We start from the raw sequence: 25,823 nt of genomic DNA, 5'->3' as shown, positions 1-25,823 counted from the left end.
AATTCTTAAAGTCCGTACCAAATCCCTTTTCTAAAAGATGAAGAAGTGGTCTGTCAAAATTGGATTAGTCAACTTCATTTTCCTCGAATTTCTTGCATCAATTCAAGTAAAATGAGGGACAGTTGTTGACACCCAATTTTGACCCTCCCCGATAGGAATTAATTCACGAGCTTCTTAATTACCAAACAATTTAGAATAATTAGTTATATAAAATTCAAATACTTTCAAAATCATTTTAAATGATCTTAGTCGATTTTCATAATTTATAAATAGCATATATATTTCATATAGTTTTTTAGATATATTCGGTATGTTTCATAAATATTTGACAATCATCTCAAAAAGATTTTATTTTAAATATTCTAATAAAATTAGTTTAGTTTAAATTATGGTTAATTTTAAAAAAATCAATTGATTTATAGTTGAATTAATTATTTTATTTTTGTTAAGATGGGAAGCTCCTAAATTAATTATATTAATTCATCATATTTATATTTAGCCGAATTTGCAAATGAGTTCAATTTGATTAAGTTCATAATATCAATTGGCCAATTACAACTCATTGTGGCTAAATTAGTAATTTACTTGGCCATATAAAAAAAAAAACTAAAGTTTTGGGCCTTCCCTTAAATTTCAAGCAGCCTTCTCCATTCTCTGCAGCCCATTTCATTATTTTCAACAACTTTCTCCAGCCCACCCATTTCCTTTTACCCAGACTCGGCCCAACTTCCTTTACCATCAACAAAAAAGAAACCCAACAATACAACATACAACAATACAAAACCGACCCAGCCCCCTGTACATCTTCTTGTTCTTCCAACAGAATCGCAAACCCAAAAACTCCATCAGCGAACCAGCCCAGAATTCGGCCACCCACCAAAATCGACCCGAGTCCAGCAACACACGATTCCAAGCATGAGTTCACGGCGCCTTCACGCCAGCTCAAACAGCAACACAAATAGCGACCATACGTCGTCTTCACGGCCTCAAATTTCGTCAAACTACACGGAAAAGCAGCAATAGTGAGGTAGTGCTGTGAAATTTTTGTCTTCTTCTCCAACTTCTCTCTCCAACTCGTATGTTTCCAGCAGCAAAGAGGCATGTGTCTGTCTCCCTTTCCTCATCCGGAATGGGTTGAAAATCTCAAAAAAAGTATGCTTGCCTTTAATGGTGAAGGATTTTGATTTCGAATTTCGAATGGAAAAATTCCATCTGGATTCCCCCCCCCCCTTTTTCTATCAGAATTTCCTTGTATAAAAGCACTTTTTGCATTTAGTCTAGGGGTTTTTTTTTGTCTTAGAGGTTGAAAAAAAAGTAGAGTTAGAAAGTTGAGAAAAAAAAAGTTGGAAAAGGTTGGCAATTCAAAAACGGATTCAGAGAATCCTCTACGCAAAACTAGTTATAAAGTGTATATGAAACACGTTCGAGAAAAAGAGAGCAGATAACTAGTGTTGGTTCGAGTATCGTTTTCTTTTCTCGTTTGCCCTCGCTTCACAACCTTCGTTTGAGTTTGAGTTTCTGCCTGAATTTTTTGTTCATTGTTCGTATTCGATTTTTGTGGAGGAAGAAGTCGTCCCCTGCCCGTCCCGTCCCCGTTCGCTGCCCGCAACAAAGTAAATAGCTTGTGATTCTTTCATTCGTTTTGAGTTCAATGTGTTGAATCGTGTTTGGCCTTTGTTGATTCAAAGAGGATTTTATAGGATGTGTCGAAGCCTAAATCTTTTTATTCATGTTAATCTTTTATGTAACTGATATACATGCGTTTCATTTTCAAAATGATTTATCATCTGTGTAAGCCTGCTTTTCTCTGTTCGTGGTTTTCTTCGAGTTTCCTGATGGCTGTGCTTATTTTGATCTTGGTTTGTTTACTTGTTGGTTGCATCGATATTGCTCTGGTCATATTTTATTGAGATGGTGTGATTTATTCGTCACATGTTTTGAAGGTGTCAAAAATTTGTTCATCCTTTTCCAAAGTCTATTTTCGAGTTTTAAATCAATAGTTGGGACGGATAAATGGGGACTGGCTCTGTATGGGTTGTCTTACAGCATGATCGACTCTTCTATTTTTGTTTGTTTCATCTTGTTTCTTGTCGTTTAGATGTTGTTTAAGTCCAATTTGGATGTGCTATTTTCCAGAGATTATATCTACTATTTATGTTTGATCTAGCTTATTCATTGAAAAAGTGGGTATGAATCGTAGTCTTTTAACAAAAAAAGGGGGGAAAAACCTCTCATTCATGTTCTAAAACTTCTGCAAAATCCCAGCATGTCTTGTTATTTTTGTTTATTTGTTCCTCTTGTTTAAAAGGCTTAGTTTCATTACATTAACATATAGGTCTGCTACAGCCCTTTTCTTAGTGATATGAAGCACTGTTTTATCCTCTTCTCATTATTCATGGTCTGTTATGTCTAGGGAGGGAAATTAGTTTGAATGTGACGATTTAACTTACTTTAAGCTAGCCTTTGCCTCACTCTTTACCTCTTAAACTCAATTTTCTTACCCTCATTTATTGTATTTCAGATTTAATGATAACAACCTCCACCTTGATAAATGTCTCAATTCATGTGCTTTAATTTATCCCCCCTGATTATTAACATTTCTTATTTGAAAGTGTGTTTGGTAATAATATTCTATTTTTTATTATTGATGTGTCTTGTATTAATAGATTATGAGAAGTATTAGACTATGTCTCCATTTATTCATTCATGCCTAGTTGTTAACTGATCACCTCTGCAACATTTGCTTATACTCGTTCAATGTTCATCATGTGGGATTCTGTCTATTTGCTAAAATCTATGTTGTAGTACTTGTTTTAATTGTAAAAATGTGCTTTGTTCTTCTCTTAATTGGAGTGGTCCTAACTTCCAAAATCAATTGGGTTACTTGATGATTAACTACGTGGATTGTCTCATCTACTAACCTTACTTATGATTCAAATATTATGCTAAGATATTGAATCCTATTCTATGCTAATTCTTATCTTCCATTCTTGCATGTGAAATTTGCCCGAGTTCACTATGAACTCATCATTCCCTTTGCATTTCGGGAGAGCCATAAAGGCTTAAATTCCACTTTTATCCGAGTCATCCAGCCGTAAAAAATTGACGAACAGGTCTCGAAGGTGGAAGAATGCGAAAGCGGAGGAGAATTGAAAAGATTGGGCCAAAGGCCCACTCTTTATACAAAAGGATTGTATTTTATTATTATTGGGCATAAGCCCATTTAGTCATTATGCTTATTATTTTGTAAGAGTTTAGGACAGGTGAGAATTTGGGCCTAAGGCCCAAAGAAATTTTTTTCTTTTACATTAGTTTAGGACATGTGCATGTGACTCTAATGGGCCAAAGGCCCAAAATGAAAATCGGCCCAAAAACTGGCCCAAGCGAACAGGAAAATCAGTTTGGGCCCAAACCTCTTTCCCACTTTGCTTTATTGTGTTTGTTTACTTGCCAATATCTGTTACTTAATATTAAGGTTTTAAAAAAATTCAAATCCCCAAAAGACACCAAGTTTGAATTAATTACTTAAGTAAACTATTCATCTCTTACTTGACCTAAAAAATAAATAAATAAGTTTACAAAATACTCCACTTGGATGATATTTTAATATATTTCTTCTTCTTTAAGTTAAAATGTTTTAGCCAAATAATTAATTGTCGGATAACCCCGTATTAGCGGACGTTTCGGGTGCTTTCAAACCCTTCCCGAAATGCTAATAAGAACCTCGAAGCCCCTTAATAATTTTTCATTAGATTTCTGTTTTAATCTTTTGAAAAAGTAGTTTTTCTTGATTTTACTTTAAAATTAAGTGGCGACTCTAAAACCAGTATAAATAATATTTTCTTAATAAAACACCCACAAAGATTGGTTTGTCTATTCTACATATGTTTCTTGTTTTAATTACTATTTAAGAAAATCAAGAATAGTTGAATGGTGACTTAATTAATTAATAATATAAAAAGTAGAGAAAATACTTTTATTTTCACAATATATTAAAGGTGTTGGGGATCATTACTTCACTCAATATTTCTATATAAAGTAAATTCTTTATTCCCAAATTTATATTTCTCATAAAAGTATAAATATCTCTCACGATTATACTTATATATTATTACTGTAATTGAACAATTAAATGCACTCCTCCCAGTTATACAATTTAATTGACAAAATAGTAATATTTAAGAATGAGAAATATGTACTTGAACTGAAACATATTCTTCTATGTAAGTCTCTTTCAATTACCTTACTTGTTATAACTAATTATTACACTATTTGTCTCTCTCGATGACAAATAAGTGTAGATTTAATTATAACATAAAATAGATGTATGTCACTAAAATATTAGTAATATGCCAATACTCCAACTAACGGTGTTATTTCTTCCGCCTCTCTCGATTACAGAATTACTAATATGTTAATACGTAGTATACAATAGATAAATGATAATATATAAAATAACATCTAACTTTAAAATAATATATATATATATATATATATATATATATATATAGCTTAAGCTCACGCAAGTAAAATTTAGAGTTAATACTTACTATTATATAGAAATATCAAGATCCATCATTTTTCCAACATAAATGAAAATTACTCTATAATAGAAATGATACTACTAACGAAAATATTCTTCTCCATTAAATAAGAAAATAAAAAGAAATATTTAAGAAGAAAAATTCCACTATCTAATTAAAAGCAAGAACTAGAATAATTTTCAAAATCAAATAACTAAAAAATAGTAGAAGAAGAACTTAAAGAAATATACAGAGTGTTTTGCTTTTACCCCTCCCTACTTCTTTAGCAGCTCATTTTCTCGTGTTATTTATAACAATTCTCTGAAGATGGAAATCATTTTTTTCTCTTAATTTGTCCACTTGCATGTTGAGATTTTTGACAAATTTAAAATAACAAATCCAATGCATACCAACATTTGACAAAAAAATTCTTTTCAGCTTTTCTTTTGCTTTGTTTTCCGATTTGGTGGATTCCATGCTACTACAATTTTCAACTTTTGTTTTTCATATTTGCTGAATCTTCCTTTAATTTATTTCTTTCTTATTTGTTCTTCTTATACTTTTTAGCTTGTGGGTACCATAAAAAGAAAAATGTATCCAACGCTTTTTCATATTTGCACAACTTCTCGTTCCTATATTTCATAATTCTTTAATATCCTCATTTGTGTTGGATAATTTCTTGTAAATCGGCACTTGTATTTCTTTTGCCACATATCGACTTAGTTGATGTTTTCTTGTTGTATTCTAATATTTTCTGTAAAGAAAGATTAAATATATTAGTATTAAAATTAAATAACATGCTGAGACTGAATACTGAAGTATAAATGAAAACCTGGTCAAATACACTAGAGTCTGTCTGTGGGAGCTACTAATAACCGATATAACCACCACGTGAGCTAATCGTGGTGTCCGATGTATACACCACATCGAAGGGATATACCTTGTCAGGGGTATAAAGACATGAATGGCGTGATCACTAAAATTGATGCCCACAGAGGGGAATTAACCTACGGGGGCACGTAGTTCGAGGACTATGAGGGTACACTGAAACCCTAGTCCACTCAGTTCTAATCCTACTCCCAACTGAATATGTATATGATATATTATGGCTAAGATACTGAAGAGCTCAAAATACTGACATGCAAATCTGAGAATATAACAATTATATACTAATAATGTGACATTCAAAACTGGGCATCTTTAACTGACCTAGCATGTGTAATTAATGAACTAAGAGAATCTACACAACTAGGGTTCTGAGTTTCATGCAAAGAACTAAGAAACGATTCCACAAAAACATGATAATCTGATTAGAAATATTCTAACAACAAAATCAAAACTACTATCTAAGGTTTTAGAAACCCTAGGTCTAAGCAAGATATAGGAATCAAGAATCTGACTGAATTCTAGGGACCTAGTGGATGAAAGGAATCTACCAGTGAAATCCCACATACCTGGTGACGAATTTCACGAAGAAATCTTTCGATTACGGGGCTGGAACTGAAGAAAACTTGTTGCGTTCTTGGAGAGGTTTGAGTTACCTCCTCTTCTTGAACTCCTCTAAAAACCCTAAGCGTATTTTGGGAATAACTAAAACTGATTCTAATCAGTTTAGACTCCTAAAACCTTACTTAAAACATTTAAATCTGATTAGGTAAGGAAAGGACCAAAATACCCCTCATATTTCTGGGTAACTTTCCTTATTTGGACTGCCCAACTTCAAATGGGCATCTCCCTCATAACGAGCTCAAAAATTAGCAAACTCGGCGGCATTGGAAAGAGGATTCCCAGACCTATAATTTGATATCTTAGGGTTTCCTAACACATCATGTGCTAAAAGTTATGGTCATTTGAAATTGACCCAAAACTTTAAAAGAACTTAGGAATAAATTGAATGAACTATCTTCTAAAACCCTAAGCGTATTTGGATTTATGAAAACTGACCCCAATCATATTTGTCCCCAAAATATTACTAAAATTTGTTTTAAGCTGATTGGGTAAGGAAAAGACCAAAATACCCTTCATATTTTTGGATAATTTTCCTTAACTGGATATCCAGATTTAAAATATGCATATCTCCCTCATACGGGCTAAAAAATTAGCAAACTCTGTGGTGTTGGAAAGAGGATTCCAAGACCTTTAATTTGATATATTATGAGCCACCTAAAACATCATATACTGAGAGTTATGGTCGTTTGAAGTTGACCAAAAATTCATACATAGCATAACTTGCCAAAATTTCCAAATTTACTTTTTCCAAAAATAGTTTCTTTCTAATTCTAGTTCTTTCTAAGGTGGGATGTTACAGTGATACATCTAATGACCTGAACACTTAAGAAATTTTTAAATCCCTCGGCAAAATCCTACTCACAATGAAAGATGGTTCGAGTCTTAGCTCAAAAAAAATTCTGGGTGTTACAATATCTCCCCCTTGGGAACATTCATCCTCGAATGAAGTCTAAACAAGATGAGTATGGAGGGAAGGAGCTGCAATCCCTACCACTAAGTACTAGAAATTGATATCTGATTGAACTGAGTTCCAAGAACATGCAAATATGCTGAAAATGCAAGAACAACTTAAGAAACAAGGTACTAAGACTGAATTTACGCACGAGTAAACTAAAAGACTGAAGAGGAAACTATTATCTCAAGCTGAAACGAACAGTTGGATCATACCTTAAGCATGATAAGAGTAGCAAAGAAAGTGAAGTTTTCCTAAAACACTTTGTAGCCTCCCTCTCATTAGATGTGGTGCACCTCACACCCATGAAAAAAACTCTACTTAGTGCAGCTTTCAGACATCCTAGGAATCTTAAACCTAATGCTCTGATACCAAGTTTGTCACGCCCCGAGGCTACCACCTAGGCATAAGCATGGGACCTGGGATCATAAGTGACCCCAAGCTAACCCTGAGCTGGCATATCATAAGCAAAACTGAATATATCTATGAAAGATAAACTAATGCGGAAGCTAAATCAATTTATAACTAATAGTGGGGAATACCCAAAACTGGTCTGAATATATTTAAAGACTACTAAGAATTTAGTGATACTGAACAATCACTCAAAAACTAAAGCTAAATCTAATACTATGTCAGAAAAAGCCTCTAACTGACTAGAGTTAATGGAACATGCCCCCAGCTAACTCTAGCAAAACTAAAACTGAAATGAAAGACTAAATCTGAAAACATGTCTATTATCCTCGAAGTATGAGGACTCACCACTGAAGTTGTTGAATGTGGATCAGGAACCAATCTACGCGTGATCTAAATATTGAGGACCTGAACCTACATCATGAAAAGATGTAGCGCAAAGTATGTGTCAATACTCGGAAGGTACTGAGCATGCAGGATAGGATAAAAGTTGAACAAAACATATAACTGAACAAAGAATAACTGAGCAATGACATAATCTGAACATGATGGAAATATTGATATAGACCGAAAAGAATTGAACTGAATGTAATGACCAAGTATTGAACATGTTGAGACGGAATACTGAAGTATAACTGAAAACCTGGTCAATTACACTAGAGTCTGACTGTGGGAGCTACTAATAACTGATATAACCACCACGTGAGCTAATCGTGGTGTCCGATGTATACAACCCATTGAAGGGCCCGATATACCTTGCCAGGGGTATAAAGGCATGACTGGCGTGATCACTAAAATGGATGGCCACAGAGGGGACTTAACCTACGGGGGCACGAAGTTCTGGGACTATAAGGGTACGCTGAAACCCTAGCCAACTCGCTGCTAAGCCTACTCCCAACTGAATATGTATATGATACATTATGACTGAAATACTGAAATATTGAATAGCTCAAAATACTGACATGCAAATCTAAGAATATAACAATTATATACTTATATGTGACAATTGAAACTGGAGCATGTATATCCGTTTAACTAACCTAGCATGTGTAATTCATGAACTAAGAGAATCTACACAACTAGGGTTCTGAGTTTCATGCAAAGAACTAAGAAACGATTCCACAAAAATATGATAATCTGATTAGGAATATTCTAACAGCTAAATCACAACTACTATCTAAGGTTTTAGAAACCCTAGGTCTAAGCAAGATATAGGAATCAAGAATCTGACTGAATTCTAGAGACCTAATGGATGAAAGAAATCCACCAGTGAAATCCCACATACCTGGTGATGAATTTTACGAAGAAATATTTTGATTTTGGGGCTGGAACTGAAGAAAACTTGATGCGTTCTTGGAGTGGTTTGAGTTACCTCTTTCTCCTCTTTTCCTCTTCTTAAACTCCTCTAACAACCCTAAGCTTATTTTAGGAAGAACTAAATTGATTCTAAGCAGTTTAGACTCCTAAAACCTTACAAAAAACGTTTAAATCCGATTGGGTAAGGAAAGGACCAAAATACCCCTCATATTTTTGGGTAACTTTCCTTATTTGGATAGTCCAACATCAAATAGGCATATATCCCTCATACGAGCTCAAAAACTAGTAAACTCAGTGGTGTTGGAAAGAAGATTTCAAGACCTTTCATTTGATATCTTACGGGTCTCCTAACTCATCATGTGCTAAAATTTATGGTCGTTTGAAATTGACCCAAAACTTTAAAAGAACTTATGAATGACTTGAATGAACTCTCTTCTAAAACCCTAAGCGTATTTGGATTTATGAAAACTGACCCAAATTTACTAAAATTTGTTTTAAGCTGATTGGGTAAGGAAAAGACCAAAATACCCTTCATATTATCGGATAACTTTCCTTAACTGGACAACCTGACTTTAAACAGGCATATCTCCCTCATACGAGCTCAAAAATTAGCAAACTCGGTGGAGTTGGAAAGAGGATTCCAAGATCTTTTATTTGATATCTTATGAGCCACCTAAATCATCATTTACGGAGAGTTATGGTCGTTTGAAGTTGACTCAAAACTCATACTTAGCATAACTTGCCAAAATTTCCAAATTTACTCTTTCCAAAAATAGTTTCTTTCTAATACTAGTTCTTTCTAAGGCGGGTTGTTACAGTGATACATCTAGTGACTTTAACACTTAATAAATTTTTAAATTTCTCGGTAAAATCCTACTCACAACGAAGGATGGTTCGAGTCTTTGCTCAAAAATATTTATGGGGTGTTACAAACCTAGTCCATATTGACTGTTCTGAGAACCTGTTCCCTGTCCAGCAGGCTTGAAACCTCTTTATCTGGAGTTGAAGTTGTTGTTTCCTCTTTTCCTGCCTCTTTGGACAGAGTATACCATGTTATAGTTTTGTTGTGGCACATCTTCTTCATATTCTCTTAAATCAAAATCCTTGAGAGCATTAATAAATTGATTAAGGGTGTGATATGGTGTCTTACCTAACATGACAAGTCCTGAAGGTCTTGTATTTGAGACCTAAACCTCTAGAAAAATTGATTACTTTGCTATATTTATCCACAGGTTTGTGAATGGCTACAAGGCCATCACATTATCCTTTGAATTTTTTGATGTATTCATCAATCTTTTTGGTTCCTAGCCTAACACTTTGTAGTTATTATTTAAGTTGAAACTCCTTATCTTTTGTTACTTGAAGATAAGCTTCTTCTAAGCATTTCCACATCTCCTTAGAAGTTTAGCAGCCCACAATTAGGTACATGTTTTCTTCTGTCAAGGTGCCTAAGATCCAACTCCTTAGCAACACATCTTTCTCCTCCCGATCATCAATACTGCCACTATTTTTTGCATCCTTCTCAACTGCTACAACTTTTCCATCAGCCTAACCTATCCAATAGAACAACTACTTTTAGTTGGTTCATTCTATGTGATGAGATAGGTTAGTTTCATCACCTGAATCAATTGAGATATTTGTGTCCTCCATAAAGGTAGTTTGTTGGCTTAAGTTTAATGGAGCAAGCGACAATGAGTTGGTGAAGTGAGGAGGTCGACATAGTGTTGGTAGAAGGGGTCATTGCAATTTATCGTGTGCTTTTTTTGTTTTTTATTTTATTTTATCAATACTCAGAGAGCGAAAGAGCTTTTAAGATCTAATATCATGTAGAATTCTCACGTCTAGGATTAGAGAAATCAAAAATTGTATTGATGATTAAAATTATTGAGTACATGCTCCTTATATAGAGAGAAAATTGTAGATTCCTAAGTTAACTATACTCAGAGTCCTATTACAATACATATTACTACTACAATACTAATGCAATTATAAATAATCTAATTATAATCATAATATAACTGTAGTCGTAATCTAATCCTAGTCGACTTTAGCTAGTACAAGAAGTAGCAGCCTAATCGATATAAGTGACCTAAACCTAGAGTGACTTTAACTCCGTCGTACACGTTGATTGGAACATGTTCTATGTCTTCAGTTTCTTTTATCTTCAACAAGCCTGACCACTACGAGACTACCACGGCTCGGAGGAGATCATCATGGGTAATGGTAATACCATTTCAATCTCTCATACTTTTAATGTGAACTTTAATGTATCCAATCACCAATTTCAGCTTCAACATATACTTTCCTCTCCAGCTATTACAAATAATCTCTTATGTATTTCTAAGTTTTTTCAAGATAATAACCCATTTATGATTTTTTTTTTTTTCCTTTCTCTTATCTTGTGAAGGATCTGACTACGGAGGTGTCATTGGCTCACAGATAGAGTAAATTTTTTTTTGTATGAATGGCCACCAGGGGATGTTGATGGTCCACCAAAATGCAACGTCATTGTTTCATACCACATGTGGTATCAACGATTAGGCCACCCTAATGGTCAAGTTCTAAATAAGTTTCTGCTTGGTTTTTCCATTTCAGTAGTTGGTTTCAAAAGTAATATTGTTTATCATTTATGTTATTCTAATAAAAGTCACAAGATGCTTTTTAAAAAAAAGTTATTTGCACAATGTCAATCCATTAAATTTACTTTACAGTGATTTGTGGGGATCGTCTTCAATTTTATCAATTGACAAAAAATAATATTATGTTTTATTTGTTGATCAATTTTCAAGATATATGTGGTTGTTCACACTAAAATCTAAAACATGAGTTCTCAAAATCTTTCAAACTTTACTTCCCTTACTTGAAAGACATTTTAACACAAATTTTGAGTTTCAGATTTTAGATTCCTATCTAAAAACACATGGAATTGAACACTTAGTGTCTTCTCCCCATACACACCACAAAGGGTAGCCTTAGTTGGACGTTGATATCGGCCCGTCATCGAGATAGCCAGCAACTTATTATACCAAACATCTTTACCTTCAACATTTTGGAGTTATGCTTGTCAAGTTGTTTATTTGATCAATAGGATGGCTGCACCCAATCTACAAAATAAATCATCTTTTGAAATCATATTTTAGGTTATGCCTAATTATAATACCATCAACGTTTTCAGATACTTGTGTGTGACGCCCTAGCTTAAGGTTAGAAGTCTCTATCGGTAAAACACAAGAGATGTTGGGTATATGAGTAACCAAGCCTTACCAACTAGTGAAGTGTTTTTAAATCGTGCGGACCTAAGGACCAAAGAGGACAATATCACTAGCGAGTTGATCCGTTATAAATGGTATCAGAGTCACTCTTGTGTCAGTCTTGTCGATATGGACCAGAGTTCAACTGAGTTTAGGCGAATCATGATAAGGCGGGGCAAACCTCAGTGTTGAGTCTAGGCAAATCTCATTCGGTGAGGAAAACCTCAGTGAGGACCCTGAGTCCATAGAAGGGGTGTATGTGACAGCCCAACTTAAGATTAGAAGTCCTACATCAGCAAAATACAAGAGATATGTTGGGTATATGTGTAAGCAGGCCTTACCAACTAGTGACGCGTTTTATAGTTGTGCGGGCATAAGGCCCAAGCGGACAATATCACTAGTAGACTGGGTCGTTACATTGTTCTACTTATGGCTCAAAGCGCATTCTAATAATAAATTGGTACCTCTATCTACAATATGTGTTTATTTAAGATTTTCTAACAAATATTACAACCATTAGTGTTTTGATTCAGTTAACTTCAAATTATACTTATCCAAGGATGTAATTTTTTTGAAAGACAATTTTCTTTTTCAAAATATTTTTCTATGTTTAATAATAAAGTTATTGTTTCTTGGGATAACATCTCTGTTCAACAACAATTCAAGGAGGACACTAATCTGATTTCACATTTCTCCTATCAACTCCCCCCCCCCCACCAGTGACTATGTTGGCAACGGTCCCTCAACGCCTGCAATTTATCTCCTCCGCTTCAAATGTCATCTCTCCATTATCAGGTAGCATGTTTTCTCCCGTCTCAACTCCTACTTCTTCACCCTCTACACAAATTTCACAAGAACATCAAATTAATTCTTCTTTAACACCTCAAGCTTTGCTCTCACGACCACTTATCACATTTCATAAACGAGAAAGACCACCCATTCCTAGACAAACTCCAATTCCTCATCATAATTCATCCGCTTTGGCACAAAATCAGAAACAAATAACTTCCTTCCCACCTCAACCAACAACATCTCCTATTCAACCTGACCCAACAACCTAACCCCCGCCAAACTAGCTAGCCAACAAAGCCCACCCAATGACTATCCGATCACAAAGGCATAGCCTTAAACCTTCTCAGTTTCTCACAACCACTATAATGTCTCCAAAAATCCCACAACTCATAAGCACGTCAAGCTAATTCCCCAATAAAATTTAGCAATGCAAGTTGAATTTGATACATTTGTTCACAATCATACTTGAGATTTGGTTCCATGTGACTCTTCCAAAAACGTGGTGGATTGTAAGTGGTTATTCCTAGTTAAACATAAATCAGACGATTTTGTTAATAGGTACAAGACTCGTTTGATTGCTAAGAGAATTACTTTGCGCTTCAGACTTGATTAACATTCTATTTTTATTCCATGTAGTCAAGCTTGCTACTGTACATCTTGTCCTGACCATCGCCACTCAACTTGAGTACTGGCATGTTCATCAGCTGGATATTTTTACAGGGTCGTTTTACTGAAGAAGTATATATGCGACAACCACTCTGATTTGAAAACTCTTAGAATCCAACGCATGTATCTTGTCTTTAGAAGGCAATTTATGGGCACAACCTCGTGCTTGGTACATTGAACTCAAAAATTATATCATTACTTTGGATTTTGTTAAGTCACATTATGATTCCTCACTCTTCATTATGCATAAATTTGGGTTAACTATGTTATTTTAGTTTATGTGGATGATATTTTAGTGACTGATAATCACCAACGAGTTGTTCATTATATTTCTCAATGTTTTTCATTGAAGGACCTAGGGTCTCTTCATTACTTTCTTGGTATAGAAGTGATTCGTTCTTCTGCTTTCTCAAGAGAAGTAAACTATGAATCTCCTACATGAGGTAGCCATGGATAACTATAAAGGTGTTTCCACACCTATGACATCTACTATTGTTTTTTATCCCTCGCCTAATAATCATCTAGTTGATGGTTCCTTATATCGGCACATTATTGATAAGCTTCACTACCTTTCTTTCACTCGTCTCGACGTAGCTTTTTCCGTCAGTAAGTTGTCACAAGATATGCACCAGCCGTTTATGTCTCATTGGGTTTCTCTTAAACGACTTCTTCACTATTTCGTTCCACTACCTCATTTTGTGTACTCGTTTCCAAGGAGACTGATCATAGATTATTGGCGTACCCTAACTCAGACTGGGCAAGGGATCCTCAAGATCACACTTTCACCACTGGTTATGTTATCTATTTATTTGTTCCCCTATTTCATGGTCTTCAAAGAAGCAACATTTAGTTTCTCATTCTTCTGCAGAGGCAAAATATCGCGCAATTGTTGCTACTGATTTCGAAATTAACTAGTTCATCCATCTTCTTCGAGAGCTTCAGTTTCCTCTTATTGATGTTCCAAAAGTTCTTTATGACAATATTAGCACCACTTATTGCTCAGTGTCAATCTGTTTTCCATAGCCGCATGAAACATGTAGCCATCGATTTCCATTTTGTCCCTGAGCAGGCTGAGCGCAAACAGCTTGAAGTTTCTCATCTACAAATTGCAGATCAAGTTGCAGATGTTCTCACAAAGCCTCTTCCCCGTGCTCTTTTCAATAACCATTTCTCCAAGTTGGACGTAGTAGACCTCAACGCCAACTTGTGGGCGTAATAACGGGTAGCAGATCTCTAGGACTCTTGTCATTTGTAAGACTCTTTTTACTCAGTTTTTTATATTAATTTTGAACTTATCAATTTGCTTATCTTTAGGATTGTAGTTATGTAGGTTTTTCTATTTCCTAGATTTCTTTGAAGGTGTTATTTTATTTTCAGTCTTGTATGTAATACACTGGCTATATAATGGCCAATACAATAATCAATAAGCATCAGTTCATCTGCTACTGGTTCTTTTCTTCTCTTTACAATCAACCTCCACTTTAGCTCAATTATGCGAATTTGATTAACCCTAACATTCTCCGCTCTTATGCAAATGAGAACAAATATTGAACCTATTCCAATCAAAAACAATTTTTGATATAACAAGTTTGCATTGTCTTTTCGCACTTAGGAATCTCATCAATTGAGAGATGAGAGCATGTGGTGAAGTGGATTGTGAAAGAAATGAATCGAATGAATATCATTGAGAATTTACAATATGCAATGATTGGTAAATTCTGACATGAATGATCGAAATTTGAAGATTTCAACAAGAAAATCTTAAAATAGTGTGGGATCAAAGGTCGTATTGGTTTACAAGTATTGTATAACTAAATTTATTATTATTTTTAGATATAATACATATTTACTTAATCTATTGTATCAATTTAATAACTCTCATTTCATCAATCAGTATACGTAGGTATTACATTTATTTTTAGCTTTAGTTTCTATTTTTCTATCTATTCATTTCATATGTATTTTGTGCCATACAACACAAGTATACTAAAATCAAAAGAAACACATTTTTTCCATTTAAATAACTATATACATATATCATAACTTCATTTCCGTCTTTATTGTTGACACAACAAACAGGTACAATACACATACACTAAACTAGTTTTAATAAACAACCTTATAACCTAATATTCATATCCCTCTCAGAAATAAAACTACCGGTAAATAAATTTTGATAGAAAATATATATAATATATGTACTTAAAATTATTCAAATAGAAAAGTATTATAAATTTAATTTATCTATTCGATTTGAATTCTTTTTATTTTTGAAAACAAAATCAAAATTTGATCAAATACTATCGAATTCTTAAAAATTAGTAACAAGTCAAGCTAAATCCCAAAAAATAAATTAATTTAAGTAAGTGTTTGGACATGTGAATTGCGATATAAAATCATAAACGGCATACAATTTCGAACTTGGAGGAGACATACTAAATTTTATATTAATTACTAGATAATGTTGTCCGTGCTATGCACGGGCCCAATAATATAAATGGTATACTCTGGGGCTAATAACCGAGTTTTTGAAGCGATTGTTTGCATGGATAAAGAAATAAGTTTTTTTATCACAATCCTGTACTTTCTTTGACGCTATTTAAGGCATAATAAAACTACCCACATACAACATTTTTCAAAATATTTTATGTTGTCAATTATCATGATTTATAGTATTTTTACGATAGATTCACTTCAAGAATCAGTGGAATTTTTTGTATTTTTTTCAAAACATATTTTATGTTGTCAATTATTATGATTTATAGTATTTTTACGCAATTTTTAAATACAAAAAAAAAAATAAGACAAATAAATTAAAATGGACCCAATATATGTTTTTTGTTGTCTCAATTTATGTGACACAAATGAAATTTGGAGAGTCATCCAAATTTTCATATATTTTTTTAAAATGTTTGAAGTTATTAATTATTGTGATTTATAATATTTTTATGTAACTTTGAAATAATGTACATTACTGGTCACTTTGTCCTAATTTATGTGATATAGATAAAATTACAAAATTAACCCTTTTAAAATGTCTTTCAGATATTTTAAGTTGTTAATTATTATTATTTATAATACTTTTTTGGTAATATTAAAATGATATGTGTTATTTTTTCTGTCCCAATATATCTGAGCTTGATAGAATTCTGAGAGTCAACTTATTTTATTATATAGCTTTTAAATATTTTAAAGTTTTTTAAGTCATTTGTAAATGATATATGTTGATTCCTTGATTGAGACTTTTCCATTTGTAAGATATATATATACCCAAGTTCTACTATATAATAAATATAATATATAATATTCAAGAAAGTCTCAATTTTGAATATTATATATTATACTTGGGTATAAAATAGAATTTTAAAAGTCCCACAAGTATTATATATAATATTCAAGATTGAGAAAAGTCTCAATCTTGAATATTATATATTATATTTGGGCCTAAACTCTCTTTTATAATATACTCCCTCCGTCCACAATTGTTTGTCAGGGTAAGGTCATGCACACCCCTCAAGGAAAATTTAATATAAGGTGTAATTTGATTAATATAACTCTACTATACCAAGAATACCAAAAGTCCACATAACTTTTCAATTGAACTACACTATCATTAAGGGCATAGTTGGAAAAAAGTGACTAATTATTTCTTGATTGTTTAATTGACAATTAATCTTTGACATCTATTTTTAGTATATCTGCCAAACAATTGTGGACGGAGAGAGTAGTAGAATAATATAAATATATATATATATATATATATATTGTGATTTGATAAAACATTCTCGGTAGTTTTTTGCCTTTCTCCTGCATCCACATTGTTGTCATCGAAACTCCACTAACTACATCTTTCCTTCTCCGCCGGTAACCATGCAAGCTATCCAATCTTCATCTCTCCGGCCATCTCCGGTCGACCCATTTCTCAAAACCATACCCCAATTCACCAATGTAAAGCCATTGAGACCCAAAAGAACCCCTTTTATCTCAGCTTCATCCACTACAGTTTCAGCTCCGACAAGGGAAAAAGACCCCAAAAAGCGTGTTGTTATAACTGGGATGGGTCTTGTTTCTGTGTTTGGGAATGATGTTGATGCTTATTATGATAAGTTATTAGCTGGTGAAAGTGGGGTTACTCTAATTGATCGATTTGATGCTTCGAAATTTCCTACTAGATTTGGTGGACAAATTAGAGGCTTTAAAGCTGATGGTTATATTGATGGAAAGAATGATAGAAGGCTTGATGATTGTCTCAGGTATTGCATTGTTGCTGGGAAAAAAGCACTGGAAAATGCGGATCTTGGTAGCGACAGAGATAAAAAGGTTTTTGATTTCATGTTTAAGTTCTCGAAATTGCCTTGGTTAGCTTTGAGATGAAAATGGGGTTTGATGTGATCTGTTTTATTGGCATTTTGGCTCATTACAGGGGAATTTACGGGGTTTGGATGCTTATATATGTATATTTTTTGGTTAATCTTTTTTGTCTCTTAAGCTATTGAATTTGCTTTGGAGTTGTGTGATATGTTTGATTGGTACTTTTACTCTGTCTAACATTTTGTTGGTATAATTAGAGAAGGTAACCTAATGAAGGAGAAGTATCCATGTCTAGCTTTCCTCTAATACAATGGTATCTTTAGCTAATCCATGCCCATCAACATTTACTGGAATAATACAGTAGATTCTATCCGGTGGAAGGGACATCTCAAAGGTGTCTTTCAATCAGCAATAGAGTTTCTTGGTCTGGGAAAAAGATCTTCTTTTGCAAGGGTCCTTTGAAGGCCTCCTGCTTCTCTTGGATTGTGGCTAGGGAAGCTTGTCTCACTCATTCCAACCTTCACAAGAGGAGTTTTTAGCTTTTCAGTAGGTGCCCAATGTGTGAGGAACACTATGAAGATGTTGGACAACTCTTCTTGCATTGTAGAGTAACTAGTCAGTTTTGGTGCATGTTTTTGGCTATATTTAGCTTGTCTTGGGCCATACCAAGATCCATTTTTGAGCTACTGCAATACTGGAACATAGAGTGGTTGTCCAAGGAATTGCGAAAGACTTGGAATACCATCCCTCAAGCTGTTTGGTGGACTGTATGGCTTGAAAGAAATAGCAGAATTTTTTAAAAGGCAACAGAAGGAACATACATAGCCTTAAACAAAGATGTATAGTCTTGTTAGCTTTTTGGTGCAGCCTGGTTATTGTACATGATGCAGATGCAATCCTAGATACAATAGAGAATTTGCACAATCTGGAATTATGTTTTGTGGTACTGGCTTAGTGCAAGTAATTATGGAATCCTTGATTACGTATTAAAAAAAATTAACAAAAAATGGACCAAACTACTCAGGTGTAGCAAGTTATGTTTAGTTTAATATATATACACACATGATTCCAGCAACCCAAGCAGTAGTTATTGTATTAAAGATATACTTCAGATTAAAAATATTACCTTGTCTCAACTTTTGAACAACAATAGGAATGTATATTTTCATAGGTCTCTACGTCATGAGCTATATGCTTACATTAAGGGGTCGTTTGGTAGAGTATATTAGAATAATGCTAATTAAAGTGTATAAGTAATGCTTGCATTAGTTATGGAGAGATTATTTCTTATGCATTGTTTGGTTTGGTGTATTAAAAATAGCATGTATTGCATTATTTCTAAAAATTATATTTATTTACAAAAATACCCTCCACAGATATATTGGAAAAGATGTACAAAAAGTTTTTAGGGGCAATTGCGTCTTTAACTATGCTAATGCATGCATTGAAAGCACTTGCATTACTAATACCATGGATTTCCATGTATTAGTAATACACACCTCAATACACAATAGAGTACTAATACACAAAACTAATGCATGTATTATTTTTACTAATACACTCTACTGAACGAGCCCTAAAGTCTTTAATTTATTTGTGAAAAACAGAATGATATTATAATTCTTCAGCAGTTTTACTGGATTTGTTCAATAATCAAAGTCAGCTGCCTCCTCAGTATGTACTATGTAGAGGTTTTCCATACAAGCATCACATATTGTTAACAAAATTAATTGAGAGTAAAGATTTCCCAGTGACCTCCTGGCAGGATGGTCTTCAAAACTTTAGTTTTTTTTCAGACAATCTTCCACTGCATGTATATGTAATATGGTATATGTAGTCCTACAACAATTTTAGATATGTTCTCATATATTGGTATTCTTTGATGTCTCCCTCGATTCCAACTTGGTGTCTCTATTGTTTTATTAATCAGCCATTTGTAATTATAGGTACTACATCTACCTCCACTATGCGGCTACCATAAAACTTGTTCTTGATTAGCAAACTAAGGCAATGGGAGCCAAAATTGGAGTTGAGGCTCCAGTAGAGCTTCTTGGATTCCTTATTCTCCAGTACTAACCTTCTTACTTTCCGCTCATTCCATGCCTTTTGGTAGCGGACTATATGCTTGCTAGTTAATTGGTGCTATTATTGTCCATGAATCTCTCCTGAATTTTAGAACTTCACACATATTTATCGTCCAGTTTAGCTTCTATGTTTTTATAATATTTGAAATTTTCGGAATATGGAATAAGCCTCAGTTGTTGTGATGTTGGAACTTCACTTCATGAACAAACTCTCTGGTCTCTTATCTTCTGATTTTGTGCTTTGACATCTTTTCATATTCTTTTTCTGCCTAAGCTTTCTGTGAGTTTAAAATAGTCAATACTAATGGTCTTAGCAATGAAACATTGTCCGCTGTTGATTCTTTTAGTTACTGCATTTGAAAATCATGCTTACTAGTGGACAAACCTTCTTTGTCTGGATTTGTTTCTCTTTTCAAGTAGGAAAGAATTTTAGGTTCTTTAGTTCTATTTTGACTGCAGATTGATAAGGAGCGAGCTGGTGTTTTGGTAGGAACAGGAATGGGTGGTCTTACAGTTTTTTCAGATGGCGTCCAAGCCTTAATTGAAAAGGGTCACAGGAAAATTACTCCATTTTTCATACCATATGCCATAACAAATATGGGTTCGGCCTTGCTTGCAATTGATGTTGGTTTCATGGGACCGAACTACTCGATTTCAACTGCTTGTGCTACCTCCAACTATTGTTTCTATGCTGCTGCAAATCACATCCGTCGAGGTGAAGCTGATTTGATGATAGCTGGTGGAACTGAAGCTGCCATAATTCCTATTGGGTTGGGGGGTTTTGTGGCATGCAGAGCTTTGTCTCAAAGAAATGATGATCCACAAACTGCTTCTAGACCGTGGGACAAAGATAGAGACGGCTTTGTTATGGGAGAGGGAGCTGGAGTGTTGGTAAGTTTGTTGAAGTGTTTATTAAAGTTTGATAACAAGGACATCCTCTAAGCTTTCTATCTTTGTTGGACCAATGTTTTGTGTTGTCCTGTTTTTTAACAATTGATGTTTCTATCCTTCATGAAATAATTAAATATGTTAAGAAAATGAACCTTGGGCTTAGCTCAACCCAAAGCTAGTTCATGATGTGGGGATTGCCTAAGACTACATAAGGTGACAACAACATATATCCTCCAACAGGAAACCCTTGACATAAACTCTTTTTTTTTTTTTTTGAAAAAATCATAAGTGCTCTTTCATTGCTCGGCGGAACACAGTTTTGGACAAAGCTCTGCCTTATTGTATCACTCTCATATAACATGATCACCTTTGGGAATACATCATGACAATTGGATGGAGTTGTTGACAGGTGATGGAAAGTTTGGAGCATGCAATAAAACGAGGAGCACCAATAATTGCAGAATACTTGGGTGGTGCAGTAAATTGTGATGCACATCACATGACCGACCCCAGAGCTGATGGACTTGGTGTTTCTTCATGTATCCTTAGTAGCCTTGAAGATGCTGGAGTGTCACCAGAAGAGGTATTTTTGGTTCTCTTCCTCCACTCATTTGATGTTCTACTTTTGTTATGTCCACTCAATAGTCAAAGAAAAGCAGTAACTGGGCTGCAGGAAAGAACAAATTGCTGTAGATATAGACAATATATATTAGGTCATATCTGTTGTCCTTCAGGCACTAAATCCAACATTTGTACTTCCGTGTTCTCCATTTCATGAGCTATTCATCATTAAGTAAAGAGTAATGGACATAGAAAATGTAGTGCTGACATCACTAATATGTTTTATCATGAGACACGGACCTTGTTTGAGGCTTTTACTTTGTACTGTTTTTCTCTTGGAAATGTAGGACTCGACATTTCTTATTTCTTGATTAGTCTGAAAGAACACTTGTAGCATCTGAGCTTGTTCTAAATTTCCTTAGCAATATTTAGTGCCTTGGTTGTTAGATAAGTAAATAAGGTTATTATATGGACAATATGGGGAATCCTTTGTACATAATCAGTGTACAAAGTGAGCATTCTAACAAGAAAGCCAGATATAGGGCCAAAGGTAAGAACCACAAAGTTATACCAGAGAAACCTAAGCATACAACATAGACAGGTGGCCCTTTATGTGAAACGAAGAATGGAGCAAAAAAGGAGAAAAGTTGCACACAACAAAGAATTTTGTGCTAGAAAATGTACAAACCAAATTTTCCTCCGTCCATTTTATGTGAAGAAGAGGATGTTCTGAATGTGCATCACTGAATTTCTTCTCCCTCAGAGGTGCACCTATTCCTTTCCTTATACTTGCATGTGAAATAACATCGCTGACCCTCTTTCAATTCTTTTTTTATTATGGTTGTGTTTGGCTTGGCTTGCTTGTGCATACCTCGACTATTTCCACTATGTACTTGCTAACTCCACCAACACAAGTACCAAATAATTCTGCCCATCAAGACTTTGGCAGATGGGACGAAGCATCTATCTATTGCCTCTAAACTCCAGATTTTGGAAAAAGGACTACACTACACCCAACATAACCCAGTTAATTCCCTGCACAATAACATTAGAGTAGTGAATTCCATAATTTGTTAACAAATTTGCAGTGTAGGAGTAGATGGCCTACTTCTTCACCAGCTTCTTACACAAACAATAAACAATATACTCTCTCCCTCTCTCTCCCCCTCTCTCCCCCTCTCTCTCTCCCCCTCTCTCTCCCCCTCTCTCCCCTCCCTCTCCCTCTCCCTCTCCCTCCCTCCCTCCCTCTCTCGCTCTCTCTCTCTCTCTCTCTCTCTCTCTCTCTTGTTCAGGATTTAATTCCAAGGTAGATGGCCAGCTTCTTTACAACATAAAATAATAATCGATATAAGCTCTACTTCTCTTGTTTAGGCTTGAATTCTGGGAAGCTGTTTGTTCAAACTATGCTACTTCCTAGATTTGTTGTCCTAAAAGTTGCATGAGAGAGCCACTACTGACCCTTATCAGAGAAAAAAATTGACAGAAAATGTTTTAGACACATGCTTCCTCCCATTTTGGCCTCCCTTCCAGTATCCTGCAAATTAGGAGGATATATAACTGCCAGGAGTTCTTGTTCCCACTCTGCCTCCTCGTGGAGTTTCATCTTGAGTTTGAAAAGGCATGTAACATATTTCTCCTCCCTTTTCATCAGCTCACTCGTACAATAAGATACAATTAAGAGAAATTTGATGAATTCAGTCTTGAGGAATTATCTTCTCTTCACCGGTGATCCCAAATAAGGATACTTTCATGCTTTTTCACCATTATCTAACATGATTAGTAGATACATCTTAGATATTCATAAAATTCCTCCATAAAGCTATCCTAGAAAGGCTAGTGATGTTTTAAGTTTTCCTGCATGTTGTCCTTATGTCCTCAGATATGTTCCTATCACCTTTCTTAACAAAGCCTTCTCCTCTACCTTGTTTTCTCCACGATCATTTCTCAAATAGAGCTTTACGAAGCTCCTTAACATCCCTCATCCTCAAACCATCAACCTTAATAGATGTCATTCACTCAAAAATATGAAGAATTTTCTGTACTTCCTTTAAATCCCACCAACGTGGTGTTATCAAAGGCGAAAAGCGCAAAAAAGCTCTAAGGTCCGTGGGGGCTTTAAGCACAAAGCGCAAATAAAGCGTGGGCTTTAATGAAAAAAGTTCGACATTAGTAGTGCTTATTTTCAGCAAATTGCATTATATGAGAAAACTAAACTAAATTCTAAGAAAATATTAATATCTTGGTCAAGATATTTATAAAAATAAAACTAAAGATATCTTGGTCAAGATGTTTATAAAATAAAACTAAAACAATTTTGGTCAAGGGAAAAGAAATGACCAACATATCTTTATTGGAGGGATGAAAATGGCTGTGTGGGAAGATACTGTGACAGTTATAACCAAGTACAGGGTGATATGGTTATGGTAAGAATCACTAAGATATGAAAATTATTCAAAATCAGCATCACATTGGATCAGTGTGTCATTGGCAAACCATAAGTGAGCATGAAAATCCAACTCTGGTTGCTTCCTTTTGGTCTAAATTCCCTGACATAGTCTCCTCTTTGCTGCTGTGTTGAACGTTTTGGTCAAAGCTTCCATGATGAGGATGAAGAGCATCGGCAAAGAGGGTGTCCTTGCTAGTTTTTGCAGAAACTGTTCAGGACTGTCATTGATATGAAGAAAGAAAAGAATTGTCGATTTATCCTCTATTTCTTTTTGAAGCCCATCCTTTTCATGTTGAAGTCAAGAAAGCTTAATTCACTGTCATAGAGTTTTTCAGGTTGAGCTTTGATGAATCTGGAACTACCTGCATTTTGGTGTTCTTAGTTATTGCTTGAACAGATAAGATTGGAAGTCATATAATCCTTTTAGTATTCCCACATGCTGCTAGTATTTGTAATGTTGCCAATAATACCTCTTGATGAATTTGCTCGATCTGTTTCTATGATACTGATCGTTTACTAGTACTTTTAAAGAGATGGAGATGAAACAAAATGACTGAAAGTTGGAACAGCAGTTTGTTCACTTGGCAATTTAGATCTTTGTTTAGGATGCTTTTCAGTTGTCATTAGAACCTTGTTTAGATGGTACTTCAAACATTATGGCGTTAGTCACTATCTGTGAGTACTAGAGAATATAATGTTAAAACTGCTCATAAATGTTTTGGGGTTAGTTTGATTAGTCAATTGGTCTCTCCTTTTTGTTTATTTTCAGGTTAATTACATAAATGCTCATGCAACTTCCACAATAGTTGGTGATCTAGCTGAGGTAAACGCTATTAAGAAGGTATTCAAGAACACTTCAGAGATTAAAATGAATGCAACCAAGGTAACCTTCTCACATCATAATGTACTCCCTCTGTTCACTTTTACTTGTCCACTATTCCAAAAATAGATTTTCACTTTTACTTGTCACTTTAACATATCAAGAAAAGACAAAAAAAAAAAATCATGTTTTACCCTTAGCATTAATTACTTATTCCCCAAATCATTTTCCAACACCTAATACTAAACATCAATTAATAGGAGCAGTGTGGTAAAATAGTCATGTCAACTATTGTTTTCTTAATGGGTGTGCCAAGTCCAAATGTGACTAGGAAAAGTGAACGGGCGGAGTATCTTTTAGTACTTTCTTTCATTGCTATGAACTTTCTTGGAATATTGGCAATTTGTTGATCCTTTGAAGTTTGTCACTTTCCGTTCTTGCAGTCCATGATAGGCCACTGCCTGGGTGCTGCTGGTGGCCTGGAAGCTATTGCAACAGTTAAAGCCATTAAAACTGGCTGGCTGCATCCTTCCATAAACCAATTCGTATGTTATTTTCTCTCTGGGAACTTAAATTTACAAATATTGACGCATATGCTCATTCTTAATTTGCACATCTCCTGTTATTGTGAATTTTGCAGAACACTGAGCCTTCAGTTGAGTTCGATACCGTTCCAAACAAGAAACAGCAGCATGAGATCAATGTTGGTAAGAGAATGCTTGCACTTTTGACACCATATAATATTTTTCTCCAGATGAATGGGATAAAATTCGGAGAAATAATTGAACGTGTGACAGCTTCTCAAATAAATGTTCAAGATGTTTACTAACATTTGTTTTTCATCTGCAGCAATCTCAAATTCATTTGGTTTTGGTGGTCACAACTCTGTTGTTGTGTTTTCTGATTTCAAGCCCTGAATCAGCTTAGTATAGCAAGAGCAACCTTCTGCTTCTGAGGCTTAATTTAGTGTGGTATAGAGGCTGCTTCATCTCAACACAGCAATTGCGAATTTTGGTTGTTTTTGTTCTTTGCAACGACAATCTGAACTTTTTCTGGTATTTTTCCACCTTTAGATAATTGGATGTTTTCAGGCTTGGTTAGGCAGCAACCAGTTTTGAAATATGTAAGAGATAGAAAATACACTATGGTATTTTGAGGTTGAGGGCATTGTTAACAGTTTGATTATTTGATCTTCCAGATCTCAATAGTTATTCTTGGTTGTTAAAGCAAGTCCTCACTTATCAATAACCCAGAAAATAGAAGAAGAAAAATTATAGCCAGAAAATGAG

The 25,823-nt window shown here is 34.6% G+C and overlaps 1 protein-coding gene across 1 annotated transcript; it reads left to right on the top strand.

Annotated features, from left to right (window-relative positions):
• Window positions 1-17,209: 17,209 nt before the first annotated feature.
• Window positions 17,210-25,724, top strand: LOC125836071 (3-oxoacyl-[acyl-carrier-protein] synthase I, chloroplastic-like). Its single transcript, XM_049515155.1, has 7 exons — window positions 17,210-17,741; window positions 20,276-20,707; window positions 21,117-21,290; window positions 24,484-24,597; window positions 24,978-25,079; window positions 25,175-25,241; window positions 25,384-25,724. The coding sequence occupies exons 1-7, from the start codon at window positions 17,292-17,294 to the stop codon at window positions 25,449-25,451; spliced, it is 1,407 nt and encodes a 468-aa protein (XP_049371112.1). The 5' UTR covers window positions 17,210-17,291; the 3' UTR covers window positions 25,452-25,724.
• The last annotated feature ends 99 nt before the right edge of the window (window positions 25,725-25,823 follow it).

The sequence above is a fragment of the Solanum verrucosum genome, unplaced genomic scaffold (genome assembly GCF_900185275.1).
Source record: "Solanum verrucosum unplaced genomic scaffold, falcon-dt-bn FXZP01000208.1, whole genome shotgun sequence".
Classification (NCBI taxonomy): Eukaryota; Viridiplantae; Streptophyta; class Magnoliopsida; order Solanales; family Solanaceae; genus Solanum; species Solanum verrucosum.
The sequence above is the reverse complement of the archived record's forward strand: the minus strand, read 5'-3'. Positions and strand labels throughout refer to the sequence as shown.

Coding starts and splice junctions, on each gene's coding strand:
- LOC125836071 (XM_049515155.1), top strand. CDS start 17,292: ATGCAAGCTATCCAATCTTCATCTCTCCGGCCATCTCCGGTCGACCCA. Junction 17,742..20,275: donor GTAGCGACAGAGATAAAAAG/GTTTTTGATTTC, acceptor TTTTGACTGCAG/ATTGATAAGGAGCGAGCTGG. Junction 21,291..24,483: donor CTGGAGTGTCACCAGAAGAG/GTATTTTTGGTT, acceptor GTTTATTTTCAG/GTTAATTACATAAATGCTCA.